Source organism: Oncorhynchus mykiss, chromosome 25, assembly GCF_057628025.1.
Source record: "Oncorhynchus mykiss isolate SJ-2025 chromosome 25, ASM5762802v1, whole genome shotgun sequence".
Taxonomy (NCBI): Eukaryota; Metazoa; Chordata; class Actinopteri; order Salmoniformes; family Salmonidae; genus Oncorhynchus; species Oncorhynchus mykiss.
Genome location: NC_143046.1, coordinates 66,235,033 through 66,254,669, shown reverse-complemented (window position 1 = coordinate 66,254,669; position 19,637 = coordinate 66,235,033). Strand labels below are relative to the sequence as shown.

General features: G+C 44.5%; 1 protein-coding gene across 1 annotated transcript in view; it reads left to right on the top strand.

Moving 5' to 3' along the window:
• Positions 1-19,637, top strand: part of LOC149972101 (uncharacterized) — a 76,946-nt gene that overhangs the window by 35,233 nt on the left and 22,076 nt on the right. Inside the window, exons 4-5 of the mRNA XM_090219311.1 lie at positions 2,798-2,981; positions 12,288-12,366. Coding sequence (XP_090075437.1) covers positions 2,798-2,981; positions 12,288-12,366 — 263 coding nt within the window. The remainder of the gene's footprint in view (positions 1-2,797; positions 2,982-12,287; positions 12,367-19,637) is intronic.

Here is a 19,637-nt window from a genome sequence, read left to right as displayed (position 1 = left end):
CAGTAAGTTATTGGGTACTTCTCTGGATTGGTAATAGTTGTGGTTTAAAATTGTGATGGAGCACCATGATTATTGTGTATTTTGGTTTGGAATACGTCATGGTTGGTGCATTCTACTCCGCTCAGTGAGGAGAACATTAATGTGTGTCTCTCTCTCCCTTGGCACCCAACCTCTACACTCTTAGAAAAAAAGGGTTCCAAAAGGGTTCTTTGGCTGTCCCCATAGAATAACCCTCTTTGGTTCCAGGCAGAACCTTTTGGGTTCCATGAAGAACTGTTTCCACAGAGGGTTCTACATGGAACCCAAAAGGGTTCTACCTTAAACCAGAAAGGGTTCTACCTAGAACCAAAAAGGGTTCTTCTATGGGGACAAGCAAAGACATATTTTAGGTTCTAGATAGCATATTTGTTTTCAAAGAGTGTACACTCTTAACTCCATCTCCTCCTTGATATCCACAGGGCCACCATCTCTGGTTCTGTAGTACTCAAGGACATGTCAGACCCTGGTCACCGCAACACACATACTGGTATTTTTGGTTTTGCTCAATATTTTGCCAGATTGTTGTTTTACTTGGTCAAACGGTGTAGGGGAATTTCATTCCAGTACATTGTGTGACTGTCCATTTGCAGAGCCAATTCGGCTCACCAGAAAACTCAAGAGAAACTTAAAAATGAACTGGGTAAAAAAAAATGCAACGCAAAAATGGTTTGATGTCTTCCTCATTTCAATAAAAACCTCAATTGGACCCAGATGTAGTGCTGGGAGTGAGGCATCCCCTGAAGTAGGGGAGAGTGAAAATCCACCCTGGGATAAGGCGGCCATGTTAATGTGTCGACATAGACACCCTGGTAATAGCCCTGCCCCTCTCAGCAGGCAGCATGGACTAAACCCCTCTCTCCCTCCATCTAAACCTCAATGTCAGTCACACACATCAGACATGGGCTGATGCACACTACCACTCTGAACCCATCTACAAGCTCTGTGCTTCTCAACACTATAGGCTCTAGTACTCCGTGTTTCATAGCTATCATACCCCACTAGGGGAAGGACAGAGAAGAGAAAATAAATAAGTTCTGGAAATACCACTGAGCCTGATGATGTCCATGTTGGCCAGCTAGTCCAGACCAGGTCTTAGAGGTATGGTGGGCTGCAGCAGCATGATGTCATTTCAGAACGGCCTTTTTCCCACATTCAGTGCTGAGTTAGATTGATGCAGCACATGTGCTCAGCTCGCGCTGCTGTGTTATTGTAAGTCATATCAGCAAATTACAGTACGGTGAGCGCAGCAGGGATCTTACTGACACCCACATGTTACAGGCAGGGAAGGCCCCAGGCTGCTAAAGCCTCACACATGTAGTGTACTGTACTGTACTGTACTGTACCAGTGATGGGAAACTCAGATGTGGCTGTTTTTTCCCTTCCCTATTTGTTATTTATTGTGCTGGAATTGAATAGCCAGGAACTGAGGTTCCTGATGTGGGACTCTGGGGATGTGTGATTTGGCCTCCCATGTAGCTCAAGTGGAGCGATACTGATAAAGACTAACGGAAGCATACAGTACTTGGAATAGTTTTGGGGAAAAATACTTAAATAATAATGAATGGAGATAAAAACCATCCTTCAGGATTTTGTTTTTGTCTTGTGGCCATCTACAATATGTGGTCTTAAAGGGTTCACAGACAAACCTCTGATAGCAGCAGAGGGGGAAACAAGTTTGAATGGCTCTGGATTGCACCAGTTCGCTTTGCAATATACATGTCATTATGTGAAATGAGAAATGCATGGGTGGATAGCTCGTTCACATGGCTTTCAGATCCCTGGTGTCTTTGTTTGGTTACGCCCGAAAGGAATATTTTTCATGTAGCCTTTGTGAGCGACATTGGATTATTTTCCTGCAGTGCATGTTGTTATTCAAGATTAATTTAATTCTAATTTGAGATTTTATCTCAGTTCTGTTCTAAAAATGTCTTGTCGAATTGTGATATTTCAAGTCTGATAATATTTTCTTTAACTCTTACTGTATGCAAATGTTATTGCATCTTATGGGAGGAATTTCCAGGAACTCTTCACTTTTTTGTGTGAAATGAGAACCTGGGGCTTCTATTTCTTTCTCTTCCTCAATCTCTCTCTTTCTTCCTTTACATGTTTTTCTCTTAGCTCCTTGTTCTTTAGGGCATAATTTTTTTGGCTGAAGGGGTGCTTTTCATTGTCACAGACTCTGCCGTGAACTTGGGAGGCGAGCCCTGACTCCCCCATTGCCAAAAATACAAAAGGCTTAGTACTAATGAGCGCTAATCCAGTTAGAAACGCGTGGAGCCGTTCAAAGGTTGTGGCTTTGTGATGAGGATGGAACGTGATGCGTTGAGAGTCCTGAGGCGGGAGAGGTTTCAATGTTTTCAATGAGCACCATGTTGGCCACGGGTCTACTCTCTGTTTTGCTTCTGTGATTGGTCAGTTTTGACAGGAAGACATCTGGACGCAGTGGCTGGGGTGCCGCACGCTGTCCTGTCCCCTTTACCTCTCGTTTGCCATCTTACTACTCAATATGTGGAGAGAAACAGGCCAGTTAATGAGCTTATACCACATTCGGGTCTTGGTTGCATGGTCAAGTGACTGACAATGAGAAGATGGTAGAAGGCCTAAGTACTCACTTGACTAACCTACAGCAGTGTTTTTTCTGTTCCGCTGCTGTCTGAGCCTGACTTTTTTCATCAGAAAAAGCACTCTTAATTTGTCAAGCATACGGTACACATAAACTTTGGAACTATCTTTGATCTAATTTCCTCTGCTCCCATAGCCTCAGGCAGTTGCGAGATGAAGGGGGTCTTTGGGATGGGGAAACCAAGAGACCCTACAACCTGGTTGAGAGGTGTCAGTCCCCAGCAGCATCCCACTCCAGGCAGATACCAGCTCCAGTTTCCCATCCTGCAGCAGCAGAAGTTCCAGTCCCTCTGTTGGTCCAGAGCCACACCCTCCACCAGGTCAGTGAGCTGCATACCACAAAATCACGGACTGGATGATAGGGTAACTCAGGTTGTGGAGTTTAGAGAAAAAGATTACTGCTATTCGTGGCTTAAGCTATGAGAGACAACAGTGTAGTTCTGGTTGCCTTGGGACTATTCAGCCCAATAAAATGAGACCTTGTCCTTCTGTAAACCACAGGCTGAGCATGGAAAACCTCATGTTCAGGTAGACCCAGATTATAAACGCTGCTAGACTATATACAGTGTGGTGAGCATGCATTAGAAACTCTCCTTCTCTGACTGGGCTGAAAGCTGCACACAATTGGAACCTGTGTTCAGCTTTGTGCCAAAACCATTTGAGACTTTTTGTGATTTTCTCTGATTGGGGTTCAGAGAAACATTAGAAGTTGCAATTTATCCCTTTTCCTCCCTTGATGTTTTACTCTTACTCAAATAAAGCATATATGTAAACACTTAGCTGGGCATTTGATTACTATTGGATTATAAATCAGGAAAACCCTCATCTCTTTTTGTCTGGGCAATATCAACTGCTTGTTTTTGTTAAGCAATGAGGATACTGTCCAAAGGTTCTGTAAAAAGGTCCCAAATCACTCGTGGAAAAAAGCCTTGAAGTTAGCGTTTGCAAAGCTATTCTGGGAATTTCTCCTCCAAACGCCGAACAAAATGGTGTCCAGTGGGAACATCCTCACAGGGAGCTCGTTCCTTGAAAGCAAACATGAATTTTCACACTAAGAGAACTATTTGTTCTGCTGAGTCTACTGCTGGCTGTGCTTATATTGGAAGGTGAGTAATCAAGGCTGGCTGTCCACAAGGGCTCTGGTGAGGCCCCGTCACTGATTCGACAGCGAATAAAAAGTCTAATACCAGTTCATATCAGATTCTACATTCATTTTGGTTTGCATTTCAACCCTGACATTTAACTATTCGAAACCTTCATAGTTACAAAACCTATTAGTCATGCTTGACTAGTCGTCATGACAGATGTGATTTCTGCCATTTGCTGAAGGAAATTAAACTGAGAGCTTTGGGTTACTTGACAGTTATTTTGACACTGAGAAAACAGATAGGTTCTTGGTTTTTCTGTATGTTTGCTTTGAAAGTGGATCCTGTCAAAGCAAACAGGAAATGTGTGTTTATTCTTCTTGCAGCATTTGTTGTAGTCGTTCTGTGGACAAGGCGGCGTGGAGGCTGGGGAAAGACGTCGGCTTTCGGGGTGGGATGATTGGATACGCGCATCATTTAAAAAATGTTTTAATGCAGTTGCTCTCAAATCATTTTGGGGTCCAGGTTGGGTCTAATTAATGCAATTGAGGTGATATTTTTCTTGGCCCAGACTGTCTGTGTTACACAAGGCTCTCTGTGAAAGTGATCCCCCCCAGCTCTTGTCCATTCCCCTTCCATCCACTCCAATTACCAGCTCTCTGATTGAGCACAGTTTACCAGTTCACCAAGTCACACCAACCCACAGCCAGCCACACAGTATCCATCCATCCACCATTACCAGGTAGGGACTGGGGAAGAGCATGGCCCACCTCTAACCCTGATTGTGATGCTAAATTGCAGGAAATGGTTTGCAGCATTAATTGCTGTGTGTAATCATATGCCATGAAGGGAACACCATTGAGAGATAGAGAGACCCAACCTGTTGTTCTGACCTCGAGTAACCCCTCCCATGAGCCCTTTACTGAGCTCATGGGAGGGGTTACTGTGCGCAATGAGTCACTACCCAATCAGGGAACCCTCCTTTTAATCTCCTCTCTCTGATTCACCCGCTCTGATCCTCAGTCACTCTTGCCAGCTTGACCTGAATAGGAGTCTATACTAACAGATGCCCTGAAATCCTGTAGCTTTTCCATGTGTTCCATGGCTTTAAAGCTCATTCATGTCTTGGACTCAGAGTTGAATTGCCCAGTAAACCCTCCTGTGTCCCTCAATTGGTCAGAAAATAAGTCAATGCCTTGACCCTGCTCTGTAATGATGTGAAAAAGCATCAAGGGTTTTGGTCTTATTGAAACAAATACTCTCTACATCCATGCACTCACCTCCGCTGCCTTGTGGCCTTACGGGAGAATTGATTTAAGTATTTGGCTTAACTGAACACAAAAACGTGTGTGTGTCCAGGGGAGCTGTGTGTGTACGTGTGTGCGCATGTGCTGTTCCGGTGATCTACTCCGTGTTCCAGTTACTGGGTGCAGACTGCGAGGCTCCTCTACAGGCTTGGCCTGGGGCCACCTGGCAACCAAAGAAAGGTGCCCTCCCTGGCCCTGCTCAACTGCTGCACAGCCGCAGACCCTCCAACCTGGAAATTCAGCTTCTCATTTATCAACACAGAAATTACATCAAAATATTCCCTGTCAAGCTGCCGGCCCTTTGAAATCCTATGCTGGGAAGCTGGAAAACCATTAGGTTGTTAGATAGATATATAAAGTGGCAGAGAAAATAGCATAGACATGAGATGTGGAAGGAATGTCCGTGAAGCATTCCCCAGCAACACAAGCAAAGGTACCTCTTAAATATTGTCAGGAGGAACATGTTGTTTACCTGGTCTCTAGAAGTCATTAAAGATAAGTCTTGTCTAAACAACTATGTGTTGCACTGCGTCCAACTTCAAAATATGTAGAGCGTGTTTTGATAAAGGATGTCACTTTTTTCAAAGCTAATTGATGTAGTTGTCTTTTAAATCTGTGATAATTTACCTTATGTGACCTGGAAGGCAGAACTTTTTTGTACTTAAATCAAAGTCTGATCCTTTTATTGTTGTACTGAGAACATTTACAATTTTGATAGGTTTTCCCATCCCTGATAGGTCATGTAGTGTACCTAACCACCTAAAGTATGTTGACACCTGCTTGTCGAACGTCTTATTCCAAAATCATGGGCATTAACATAGAGTTGGTCCCCCTTTACTGCTATAACAGCATCCACTCTTCTGGGAAGGCTTTCCACTAGAAGGTGAAAAATTGCTGCGGGGACTTGCTTCCATTCAGCCACAGGAGCATTAATGAGGTCAGGCACTGATCTTGGGCGATTAGGCTTAGCTCTCAGTCGGCGTTCCAATTCATCCCAAAAGTGTTCGATGAGGTTGAGGTCAGGGCTCTGTGCAGGCCAGTCAAGTTCTTCCACACCGATCTTGACAAACCACTTCTGTATGGACCTCGCTTTGTGCACATGGGCATTGTCATGCTGAAACAGGAAAGGGCCTACTCCAAACTGTTGCCACAAAGTTGGGAGCACAGAATTGTCTAGAATGTCAATGTATGCTGTAGCGTTAATATTGACCTTCACGGGAACTAAGGGGCCTAGCCCAAATCATGAAAAACAGCCCCAGACCATTATTCCTGCTCGACCAAATTTTTACAGTTGGCACTATGCATTCGGGCAGGTAGCATTCTCCTGGCATCCGCCAAACCCAGATTCATCTGTCGGACTGGCAGATGGTGAAGCGTGATTAGGGCTGTGGCGGTCGTAAAATTTTGTCAGCCGGGGATTGTCAAGCAAATAACTGTCGTTCTCATGGTAATTGACCGCTAGTTAAAAAGTCTAATGCCTCGAATTCCAATGCGGCATCCCCTTTGTGGCCGTAATCCATGCCTTTTGCAGTCAGTGGCCCGAGTGCTGCGGTGTGCCCTTATGCCCGAGTGCTGCGGTGTGCCCTTATGCCCGAGTGCTGCGGTGTGCCCTTATGCCCGAGTGCTGCGGTGTGCCCTTAATGCCCGAGTGCTGCGGTGTGCCCTTATGCCCGAGTGCTGCGGTGTGCCCTTATGCCCGAGTGCTGCGGTGTGCCCTTATGCCCGAGTGCTGCGGTGTGTCCTTATGCCTGAGTGCTGCACGCTCCAAAGTAACTCTCACTCACATGGCTGTCCATCACGTGATCGGGTCTTTCTCACAGGCTACAAGTGAAGACAGACACATCGGGGACCCATCTGTGTGTGTCCTTATCCAATTCCGAGGTGCATATTGAAGATATTGGAAGAACTGTCCACATTCACTTTTCATCAGCCAACAAGATGAGTAGGCCTAACGAACAGCAAAAGCACTAGCCTATGTCAATCTACTATCCCCCATAGTACAAAAGTCAACCTATTCTTTGCGAGAAATAAATATTCCAAACATAGTCTGGGACAGTTGTGGGATGCAATCGATCCCAAATTAATACAACCACTAGCATCCCCATTTTTTTCTGTCTGACGCAATGTGGATGATGCAACAGATCAGAACATTTTGCTTAAAATGTTGCAAAACTATTAGGCTATTTCTTCACATTATAAGCGCAGCAATGCACACATGGTAGGTAGTAGGCTATAAGCACAAATGCTCCATTAGCAGGAAAACAGGTGCATTTTTGTGGTGAAAATTATCTTCCCCAAACTTGAAACTTACACGCTGCTTATGTATGCCAGTTAGGCTCTAAACCCATCGTAAAGCGGATTAATGTGCTTAGTTGTGATACAAACCTTATCAAAACATATAGGGCTAGGCTACATGAGGTGTGCTACTATGATTCGAAAAAGCCGCACAAAATAAAAGGCAGATTCTTATGCTGGGCATCATTCACAAGTGATATATAATTCACAGGTGATAGGCTAATATCACCAATCAGACTATTCTTGATTTAATTTTGTCTTTACATATACTTGTCACACCAGACTTCACTTTGGCTCTCCCTCCTGTCCAGCTCACGCGTTCGGTGTCGCTGGCCTTCTAGCTGCTGCTGGCAAACGCCCTACACTCATCAACCCCGGACTTGTCTTGTCATCATTACACACACCTGGTTCCAATCCCCACTCTATTATTGTATATACAGTGCCTTGCGAAAGTATTCGGCCCCCTTGAACTTTGCGACCTTTTGCCACATTTCAGGCTTCAAACATAAAGATATAAAACTGTATTTTTTTGTGAAGAATCAACAACAAGTGGGACAAAATCATGAAGTGGAACGACATTTATTGGATATATCAAACTTTTTTAACAAATCAAAAGCTGAAAAATTGGGCGTGCAAAATTATTCAGCCCCTTTACTTTCAGTGCAGCAAACTCTCTCCAGAAGTTCAGTGAGGATCTCTGAAAGATCCAATGTTGACCTAAATGACTAATGATGATAAATACAATCCACCTGTGTGTAATCAAGTCTCCGTATAAATGCACCTGCACTGTGATAGTCTCAGAGGTCCATTAAAAGCGCAGAGAGCATCATGAAGAACAAGGAACACACCAGGCAGGTCCGAGATACTGTTGTGAAGAAGTTTAAAGCCAGATTTGGATACAAAAATATTTCCCAAGCTTTAAACATCCCAAGGAGCACTGTGCAAGCGATAATATTGAAATGGAAGAAGTATCAGACCACTGCAAATCTACCAAGACCTGGCCGTCCCTCTAAACTTTCAGCTCATACAAGGAGAAGACTGATCAGAGATGCAGCCAAGAGGCCCATGATCACTCTGGATGAACTGCAGAGATCTACAGCTGAGGTGGGAGACTCTGTCCATAGGACAACAATCAGTCGTATATTGCACAAATCTGGCCTTTATGGAAGAGTGGCAAGAAGAAAGCCATTTCTTAAAGATATCCATAAAAAGTGTTGTTTAAGGTTTGCCACAAGCCACCTGGGAGACACACCAAACATGTGGAAGAAGGTGCTCTGGTCAGATGAAATCAAAATTGAACTTTTTGGCAACAATGCAAAACGTTATGTTTGGCGTAAAAGCAACACCCTGAACACACCATCCCCACTGTCAAACATGGTGGTGGCAGCATCATGGTTTGGGCCTGCTTTTCTTCAGCAGGGACAGGGAAGATGGTTAAAATTGATGGGAAGATGGATGGAGCCAAATACAGGACCATTCTGGAAGAAAACCTGATGGAGTCTGCAAAAGACCTGAGACTGGGACGGAGATTTGTCTTCCAACAAGACAATGATCCAAAACATAAAGCATAATCTACAATGGAATGGTTCAAAAATAAACATATCCAGGTGTTAGAATGGCCAAGTCAAAGTCCAGACCTGAATCCAATCGAGAATCTGTGGAAAGAACTGAAAACTGCTGTTCACAAATGCTGTCCATCCAACCTCACTGAGCTCGAGCTGTTTTGCAAGGAGGAATGGGAAAAAATGTCAGTCTCTCGATGTGCAAAACTGATAGAGACATACCCCAAGCAACTTACAGCTGTAATCGCAGCAAAAGGTGGCGCTACAAAGTATTAACTTAAGGGGGCTGAATAATTTTGCACGCCCAATTTTTCCGTTTTTGATTTGTTAAAAAAGTTTGAAATATCCAATAAATGTCGTTCCACTTCATGATTGTGTCCCACTTGTTGTTGATTCTTCACAAAAAAATACAGTTTTATATCTTTATGTTTGAAGCCTGAAATGTGGCAAAAGGTCGCAAAGTTCAAGGGGGCCGAATACTTTCGCAAGGCACCTTATACTCCCTCTGTCATTTTACTTTGTCGGTCATTGTAAATGTTGCTTGTTTTCCTGAGAGGAATATCTCCTACTATTTCCTGAGTACTTTATTATTTTGCACTTTGGGTTTCGTCCCACTTTTATATATACAGTGTATATAGTGCTTTAATGAATTCAGTAGTTCTAAACCTGCGACAGCCTCCTGCCTACTCCTCTCTACACTTGTGACAATACTAAATCATATATGTGTGAAAATTGTTTTGTGCCAGCCAGGTAGGCCATATACCTGTTGTAAAGATAAACAATGGGCTTAATATTAGGAATGTTGAGAAATAAATATAGTAGGTCTAGCCTATAGAAAGCTGATGGGATCCTCTTTGTAGTAAAGGCCATTTTCTCGCACAATTGCATAGCCTATAGAAATGTTGCGCAACATGAACTCAGTCTATCATGAAGTGTTTAATTAGATTTTCGAACACATTTGCATTGATGTCAGAGTGATTAGAGGGACAATAAAGTGCTGAGTACCAGGCAGTTAGCAAGTTTGGTAGGCTACTAATGACCAGCAGCAGCACAGAGCCTGTGACTTGACTTTCATTAATCTGATGACTGTTAAGTATCGAATCAACTAACTATGTTTAGTTGTTACTCGATTCAATTAATCATGTAACAATCAACACATTTGGATTTGGGGCACCACTGAAGAAGTTGTTTAACGAGTTACCATCTCCCGAATAAACTCTATAAGACAAATATCGATAAGTAATTTATTAATCATTACCTCATATCAGTCTCATAATTCTGAACGTCGCATACTCCTTGCATTTGCTCAAACCCCAGCTTTACTGATCATTCCGAACCACACAAATTTATTTAGTTGTTTATTTACTAACTAACTAAAGGATAACACAGGATACACACACGGTATAGGTTATTGATTAGAAACTTAATACGATGGAAACCGGTCCCTAGCAGACTAACAACTGCATGACTGCTTGTTTATCAAAAGAGGGAGGAGTAGAGAGGAACAAAAGGAGAAAGAAAGAGATACAAACTTATACACTTGGACTATGCTCACAGTAATCATAATACTTTGTCCCGAACCGCCGCCTGTTTGGGCTAAAGAACTAATGAATGTATTTACGTGTTTGAATGTCTTCCTTTGTCGTGTATCTCTGTTGGACCCAGGCCTTCGTGAAAAGGTTACCATTGGGCCTTCTCCCAAACTCTAAGTGTAAAGCTCTGATTGTCCACAAGAGGTCACAATGTCCTTCTTCTTAGTTGTCCGTGGCTTTAATGCCTTGTCGTGTAGTCTTTAGCAGAATAACAGGATGGTGTTTACTTTCACCCGTTAGAGAAGAATGGTCCTCTGAAGACAGCTAATCAGCCAGGTCGATGATCCCCAATGGGGTGATGAGAGCAGTGTCGTCAACAATGTTTTGAAGAGAGTAACAGGATGGTCTTACTTAAATTGACTTTCTTAGATACAGTTCTTAGAACAGCTTGTTTGTTAGAGAGGCTACTTTGTCGTCTTCACCTCGTGTTGATTTTCAGGGTTGTAACCAATGGAGACCTAAGCTGCAGCTTGAGTCCTTCTGGTCTGATATGTTATTTCTCAACTCATCCTTTATAAAATCTTGTAAAAAGGGGGCATTTCCGTCATGCTGACACGCTCTCTGAGCTCCCTCTGGCATGGCTACTTACTTTGCAAAGTATCATCAAAACTATGATCTCATTAGAAAACTAAAATCACATTCCTGTCTTAACAAAAATATTTTCTTCATCCCTGGTATTTCCTACACAACATAAAGGATGAAAACCTAACATACAGTGTGAACTCTTCAAGGTACAATATTTTGTAATGTAATTTTTATACCATTTTTAATGACGTCAAAAAATAGACATTAATTTCCCATATTCCATCTCTCATCATTCCCCACATTTGGATGTTAAAAATATTGTCCCGGTGTTCACTTTTGGACGTTAAGAGTTTTTGGGCGGCAAAACGTCTCTGTAACAAAGAGATTCCAATCACCCCTACTGAAGACCAAAAAAAGAGTCCTCTGCTGCAAACAATTTACGACCGGGCGTGAGGTGTCATAAAAACCCCACATAAATCCCTCCTCCCCTCTGCAGGTGAGAGGGGTCTGGTGGAAGTCAGATCCATTGTAAACCTGATCTTTGGATCCTCACAGGAGAGTCATGACACCTAACTATCACGTGGAATTTGACTGCCTTCATGACCGCAACAGCTCTGAAGTGATTCATCACTCCAAAGAACGCGTTTCCACTGCTCCGGAGTCCAAAGGCGACAAGCTTTACACCACTCCAGCCGACGCTTGGCATTGTGCATGGTAATCTTAGGCTTGTGTGCGGCTACTTGGCCAATGGAAACCCAGTTCTTGTGTTCTTGTGCTGACGTTGCTTCCAGAGGCAGTTTGGAACTCGGTAGGGAGGGTTGTAACCGAGGACAGATGATTTTTACGTTCTACGGGCTTCAGAAGTCGGCGATCCCATTCTGTAAGCATGTGTGGCATACCACTTCACGGCTGAGTCGTTGTTGTTTCTAGATGTTTCCACTTCACAATAACAGCACTTACAGTTGACTGGGGTAGCTCTAGCAGGGCAGAAATGTGAAAAACTGACTTGTTGGGAAGTTGGCATCCTATGACGGTGCCATGTTGAATGTCACTGAGCTCTTTAGTATGGGCCATTCTACTTCAATGTTTGTCTGTTGAGATTGCATGGCTGTGTGCTTGATTTTATACACCTGTCAGCAACTTTTGTTGATATAGTGTACATAATATGCCCTATTCTATAAATCCTCACAACTGTCATGTCCTTATAACTTACTGGACACTGAATCTGACGCTAAAAGTGTTGTTTTTTTTGCTCCCTAGACCATGTTGGCTGCTCAGGCCATGATGCCACCCTATCATGTGACGGCCCCTCGGCCCCAGCCATCCAGAGCCTCAACAAGTAAGACCTGGAGCTAGAACTGCCTTCACACCACGCTACACCACACAACAGCACAGCACTGGGATGCTGCTGTTCAATACTCTATCACTAAAGAGTTCATTATTACCACATTGACTGGACCATGAATATGCAGTATGTGTGATGGCTAATGGGTTTAGAGGACTATAGCTGTGCTGGAGGGGTGAACCAGGGTCCAGCAGCAGTAGAGAGTTTAAGAGGAGGTGGTGGTGAGGGTAATGAGAGTTAGACTACTTGAAGCGTGAAGCGTACGGTCCTAGTCCCTTGGCTTCAGGCTGTATCTGCCCGTTCAGTAAACAACCTCATCACAGGCCTGATTTGTGCCTGCTCAGTAAACACATTGCGGTTCAACTGCAGGGCCCTATTTATGAGCGCCATTTAAACCCTGTTTTGTTTGGAGATTAACAGAAGAAGAGAGGAGGAAAAATAGAGAAAGAAAGAAAAGTTAGGGATCGGGAAAACGGAGCGGAGCCTGAAACTGCCATCTGTTTCCCACGCTGCAGTATGACTTTATTACCCAACATCTGGCCAAATTACACAACGATGGCAGACCTCGGCGATAGGGCTGCTTGTTTAAAGCACATGGCCTTGGTGGAGGGCTCCTCTCTCCCAGTGTGAGGACAGGGCTCCAGCCCCTGTGAGGCGCAGTGGTCCTAACTCTGTCACTCTGCAGAGCCCCCCCCCTCCCCAGTCCTGCTGTGTGCTACTCTGGTATTAGCATCAGTGAGATTTATAAGGACCTGGACATTAGATGTTGTTGTCTTTTTTTGCTAAGTATGCATATTTATAGAACTGTATGGTAAAGCCATTGCTCTATGTGTCTGCTCCTACTGTGTGAGACTGGCAAGTGTGCATGCCACTTGTCTTTCTGTCTGTATCAGAGGTTCCTTGTTAATTTCTTTTTATCAGGGTTACATGGATTTAGGTAATGACACAAAGCCTGAGTGGCCGTCTCAGAGGCAGCTTTGATGTGGCGGCGGAGGCCAGCCAGGGAGCAGGAGAGGCCAAAGGGATGTGGTGGCTGAGGCCAGCCAGGGAGCAGGAGAGACCAAAGGGATGTGGCGGCTGAGGTCAACCAGGGAGCAGGAGAGGCCAAAGGGATGTGGCGGCTGAGGTCAACCAGGGAGCAGGAGAGACCAAAGGGATGTGCCGGTTGAGGCCAGCCAGGGAGCAGGAGAGACCAAAGGGATGTGGCGGCTGAGGTCAACCAGGGAGCAGGAGAGACCAAAGGGATGTGCCGGTTGAGGCCAGCCAGGGAGCAGGAGAGACCAAAGGGATGTGGCGGCTGAGGTCAACCAGGGAGCAGGAGAGACCAAAGGGATGTGCCGGTTGAGGCCAGCCAGGGAGAAGGAGAGGCCAGAGGGATGTGCCGGTTGAGGCCAGCCAGGGAGCAGGAGAGACCAAAGGGATGTGGCGGCTGAGGTCAACCAGGGAGCAGGAGAGACCAAAGGGATGTGCCGGTTGAGGCCAGCCAGGGAGCAGGAGAGACCAAAGGGATGTGGCGGCTGAGGTCAACCAGGGAGCAGGAGAGACCAAAGGGATGTGCCGGTTGAGGCCAGCCAGGGAACAGGAGAGACCAAAGGGATGTGGCGGCTGAGGCCAGCCAGGGAGAAGGAGAGGCCAGAGGGATGTGGCGGCTGAGTCCAGCCAGGGAGAAGGAGAGGCCAGAGGGATGTGGCGGCTGAGTCCAGCCAGGGAGCAGGAGAGGCCAGAGGGATGTGGCAGTTGAGGCCAGCCAGGGAGCAAGAGAGGCCAGAGGGATGTGCCGGTTGAGGCCAGCCAGGGAGCAGGAGAGGCCAGAGGGATGTGGTGGCTGAGGCCAGAGGGATGTGGCTGTGTTATGCTGCTGATGTGTGAGGAGAGCTCTCCTGGACAAACGGCACGGTCAGAGGGGAGGGAGGGCAGTGAAGAGTTAAGGGCAAAGGGATGATAGGTTAGGGCAGGGTAGGTGCACTGTTTGCTCCTCTGTGTGTCTTTTCCTGGAAGTTTCTGTGTTTACCCTCTGCATGCAGAATTCCAGAGCCCCCTCACACTCTCCACTGTCCTGCATTTTTGTGGTCGGCCTGTGTGACAGGGGAGAGTGTGGGAAAAACGAATGCTTCAAGACCAAAAATGCACTGGTGGAAACAACGAAAGAAAGAAGAGTGGGAAGGAAGAATGACAGATAGAAAGCTAACCTCTGTCTGAAAGAGATGAGATGATTGTTCGCAGAAAATGTATAATAATTTGTTTCCTTTAATTTTAAACTCATTTCAGGGGCAACTCAATACCTTGGTTGAAAATCATCTGAAACCTGTTCCACTTTAGCTTTAGCTTGTCCAACTCATAATGAATCTCTGTAATACTGTAAGTATTAGAAATGTTCAAGGTTATTTCATCTCCAAAACACCCTTCCAAAAGCCAACTACGTTAAACACATTACATTAAGATACTTTGCCCCTGCCTGCTTTCCCACAAGACGATACATAAATTGATGAACTCAGAGAGTTAGTCTTTGTTATTGAATCTAGGATCTGAATTTCATGCTGTTTTAGATTTGTTTGACAATGGTGACTAACAAGAATAAAGATTAGCAGTTGTGTTTGGGAGTCAAATAAAGAGGGGATGGGATTTATATGTTGGAGGAGCCAAACCGTCTCCTCTCTCTGTCCGAGGGCTGAGATGTGAGAAGAGAACAGCCCATTCACTGGACCCACCACCAAGCTGCCAGCCAGTCAGAGCAGAACATCATGAGGAAATGCCAACTCAGTTCAGCCACTGATTGGACAGACTTGTCAGCACTTGTTTCTGTCTCATTAAATGTTAACTGATGAGAGAGAGAAGACCAAAAGAATGCGAATGGGACCACACACTAGTTTCGCAACAATGACTGCCTCTGTGAGATGTCCTAAGAGGACACCAAAGCATCAACGCTTGTCTCTATGGCTATGGACAATGTCAATCAAATTCCAAACTTCACCCATATACTAACCAAATTGCTAGCTGTGACATATAGTAGGGGAGGACCTTCAAGTGTCTATTGGCTTGTCATGGTTACCAACTTAGACTGTACAGTATGGTCTCAGACTGGGTATGACTTCAGTTCCAAATTTGAAAGGTACGATTTGTGCCACAAATAAATGTGTGTTTGTTATTTTGTTTAAGGGTTGACGAGTTTTGCCGCTGTACCTACGGAAGCCCAGGCTGTCGTATGGCATTCTTAATAGGGTGCCAATCACTGCAGCATCATTAATGTCAGACTGGTTGCTGCTTTCACTGCCTATTAGAGTCAGCTGTAGGAAAGACTTGACACTATAAACACATCATGCTGCCAAAACTCTGTTTGTAAATGAACACTAATCCCCCCCTCAGTAAAACGTCCAGAAAACAAAAAGAAACACTCACTTTCTCCATATACAAAGAAACACAACCACAGGCAACCATGTTCCTGTAATTCATTGTCTATCTGGAGAAATCCACTCAAGCCACTCTCAAGGAACAAGCATCTTACAAGGCATTACAGTTATTTACTGAACTTCCAACTGTGGGTGCATACTCCATGATGAGATACATGTTCAGCATTTGAGCCCTTCCGTACTGTGGCGCTGGCCGATGTACACTTTATGACGGCGAAGTGAGACTGTTGACAAAGAAAGTGATATGTGTAGAAGGTCAAGCTTTCTCCAAATATTAAAGGGTTTCTTCCTGTATAGTTATGTCACACTTTAAATGGGCCAGTCTTATTTGTGGTTGCGTAATGGTATGAAGGAACAACTCATTACCTTGTTAATGCTGCTTTGGCAAGCCAATGTTATGGGGTGAGAGGTTAATACCAGCTAAGGTTATTTATTGTTCCCCCAAAAATGCTTAACAGATTTAATGTATAGAGTTACAGGCTTGTTAGCCCCTGCTTTACACCATTCTTCCACCCATATTGATTTAGTCTGAGAAGCTGTACACACATTCTCCCTGTGTAGTCTGCTTCTGTGAGAGCCAGTGTTGTGAGATGCAGTGCCATGTACAGATTGGTAGTACTTGCTGGATAGAAGTTCCATTGCTCCCTGGTTTCATGAAACATACAGTATCAGCCACAATGGGACCTCAAATCAAATCAAATGTAATTGTCACATGCGCCAAATACAACAGGTTTCACCTTACAGTGAAATGTGTTTTTACAAGCCCTTAACCAACAATGCAGTTTCAATAAAAATACTTTAAAGGTAAAAAATAAAAAGTAAATGTACAGTCAGTGTGCGAGGGCACCGGTTAGTCGAGGTAATATGTACGTGTAGGTAGAGTTATTAAATTGACTATGCATAGATAATAACAGAGAGTAGCAGCAGTGTAAAAGAAAGGGGGAGCAGAGCAAATAGTCTGGGTAGCCATTTCATTAGATGTTCAGAAGTCAAATGACTTGGGGGTAGAAGCTGTTTAGAAGCCTCTTGGAACTAGACTTAGCGCTCCGGTACCACTTGCCGTGTGGTAGCAAGAGAGAACAGTCTATGACTAGGGTGGCTGGGGTCTTTGACCATTTTTAGGGCCTTCCTCTGACACCATCTGGTATAGAGGTCATGGATGGCAGGAAGCTTGGCCCCAGTGATGTACTGGGCCATACGCATTACCCTCTGTAGTGCCTTAGCGGTCGGAGGCCGAGCAGTTGCCATACCAGGCAATGATACAACCAGTCAGGATGCTCTTGATGGTGCAGCAGTAGAACCTTTTGAGGATCTGAGGACCCATGCCAAATCTTTTCAGTCTCCTGAGGGGGAATAGGTTTTGTTGTGCCCTCTTCACAACTGTCTTGGTGTGCTTGGACCATGTTAGTTTGTTGGTGATGTGGACACCAAGGAAGTTGAAGCTCTCAACCTACTCCCACCACAGCCCCATCGATGAGAATGGAGTGGTGCTCGGTCCTCTTTTTCATGTAGTCCACAATCATCTCCTGTCTTCATAACTGTTCTATTTTAAAAAACACAGGTAATTACACATGGCACAGCTGACACCACAACCGTATTGGCTAACCCTACAAGCTATGTGTTCTCAAAAAGAAAGGAGGACCAAGGCACTCTTCATATAATTAATTAAAATGCCTTTATTTGTATGGCATGTTCAAAAGAAACAAAGTTTTACAAATCCGATGTGTTTCGGCTGCAGCCTTGGTACTCCTTTCTTTTTGATGACCAATTCACCCCTTTTACCAAAGAGCACCTTCTGTCTACCAAAATGTACTATTGTGTACCTTGGTAGCGTTTCCCTTCCTCTTCTTTCTACTAGTTAAACTATGTGTTCTGTTGGAGCATTAGCGTTGAGGAAAACGTCATTCCTTCATCCAGGACTGAGAAACACAATTGGGATGTTTTTATCCCGTTTGGCCTGACTGCTTCACACTAGATTATAGCTATTGCAAGGCTCTTCCCAGTGTACACAATTCCAGGCCTGACGGGTCTGTTTCAAAAGATTTACAGGCGGCGTCTCTGACCGTCTGTAAATATTGAATTAGGTTTCTACTAGTCTGATGATCTGCTGTTTGATCAGATAGGCTCCATGTATCGCTAACTGTAGAGGTCACATGGCTGCTGGCGTAGAAAGGAGCTTTAGTGTGATGGCCATCTTTCTTTTGTAATGGTGGGAAATAGACATCGTTTGGGCATTCCCAGCTGTTGGCCATGCTTCCCATCCTAATCGCTGCCCAGCCACCTAAATCCTTAGCCAGTTGTGCCCCAGAAATCACACACAAGACTGAGCCTGCCTTCCGTAGGAAAACACCTTAGTTACGGTAGGTGCATTGTGGTATTCATTGTTGTACTCATTGTGGTCTCATTGCGGTATTCATTGTTGTACTCATTGTGGTCTCATTGCGGTATTCATTGTGGTATTCGTTGCTCAACATTTTCTCCTGTTATTTTATTGCTGCTATATATTCATATTCTAAACCAGGTGGTTCGAGCCCTGAATGCTAATTTGGCTGACAGCCATATCAGACTTTATACCACGGGTATGACAAAAAATTACTATTTACTGGTCTAATTAAATTGGTAGCCAATTTATATAGCAATAAGGAACCTCAAAGGTTTGTGTTACATGGCCAATATACCAAGGCTAAGGCATGTATCCAGGCACTCCATTTAGCAGCGTGCCTAAGAACATTCCTTACCCGTGGTATATTGGCCGTATACCACACCTCCTCGGGCCTTATTGCTTAGATACGTAAAATGTATGCACACATGACTAAGTCGCTTTGGATAAACCGTCTGCTAAATGGCATATTATTCTTTTGAAAAGCATTATTCATTTTCAATTGCAGTCAACAGACCTTGCATTTGATTGCCATAATTCCAGTAAGTTGTGTGTGTGTGTGTGGTACCGCCTTCTCATCCTGCAGTTGCTCAACTCTTTCCATCCTGGAGCCTGAGAAAGGGGCTGGTGGAACTCTGAGTTTATTGCAGTAATGGTGATATTAAACAGTTTTTCCGGATGCACATCTGTTTGTCTGATCAGGGCCTTTTTCCATAGTCCTTCTATACGTTAGCATAAGCGTATCACACCATTCATCATGTGAGCGTCACACTTGAGCCGACCCAGAGAAACCCAGATCAGCCTGCATCTGTCCAAACGGAGCTGGAAAAAGACAGCATCTATGCACCAACCCAAAAATGTGTGCCTCTGTAAACCAGAACATTTCTTTCTCTCTTTTTCTCCAAAGTATGAAGGTTGGCGTAGGTTAACAAACATCTTAGAAACTCATCGATAACTGGATCCGTGGGGAGCAGCTCCTGAATTTCTTGAATGTCTTTTTTCCTCATTTACGGCACCGGGGTGGGGGAGAAGCTTGGCTCCTCACGTACAACGTGAAAGCAGTTAGCTAGGGAGAGAAAGGACAAAAAAACTTCAGTACCAAGCCGCTTAACAAGCCAGCCCTGGACCAGGTTTAGCCATGCACTGAGAATGGAGCAGTCCCGAGGTATTGCTGGATTTCTGCCCTTTGTTTTTTCGAGTGGACATAGCTTTAGTGGAGCTTAGGAACACTGCCTGCCCAGTGTCCGTTTGTAGTGAGATGACTGGCCTCCTCTGATCCACTCTGACAGGGAGTTAGACTGGGTCCAAACAGACAGCATTCTCTCTGGTCAGCTGTCAGCCAATATTAATCGCACACTCACTCTCTTTCTCTCTCTTCCTCACTTTCTCTTCTCTCTCTCTCAACCACCGCTCTCTTGTGCATCCTCCACAAATGAGGACCTATCAAAGCTTATGAAAATATTTATACTAATTGGCCC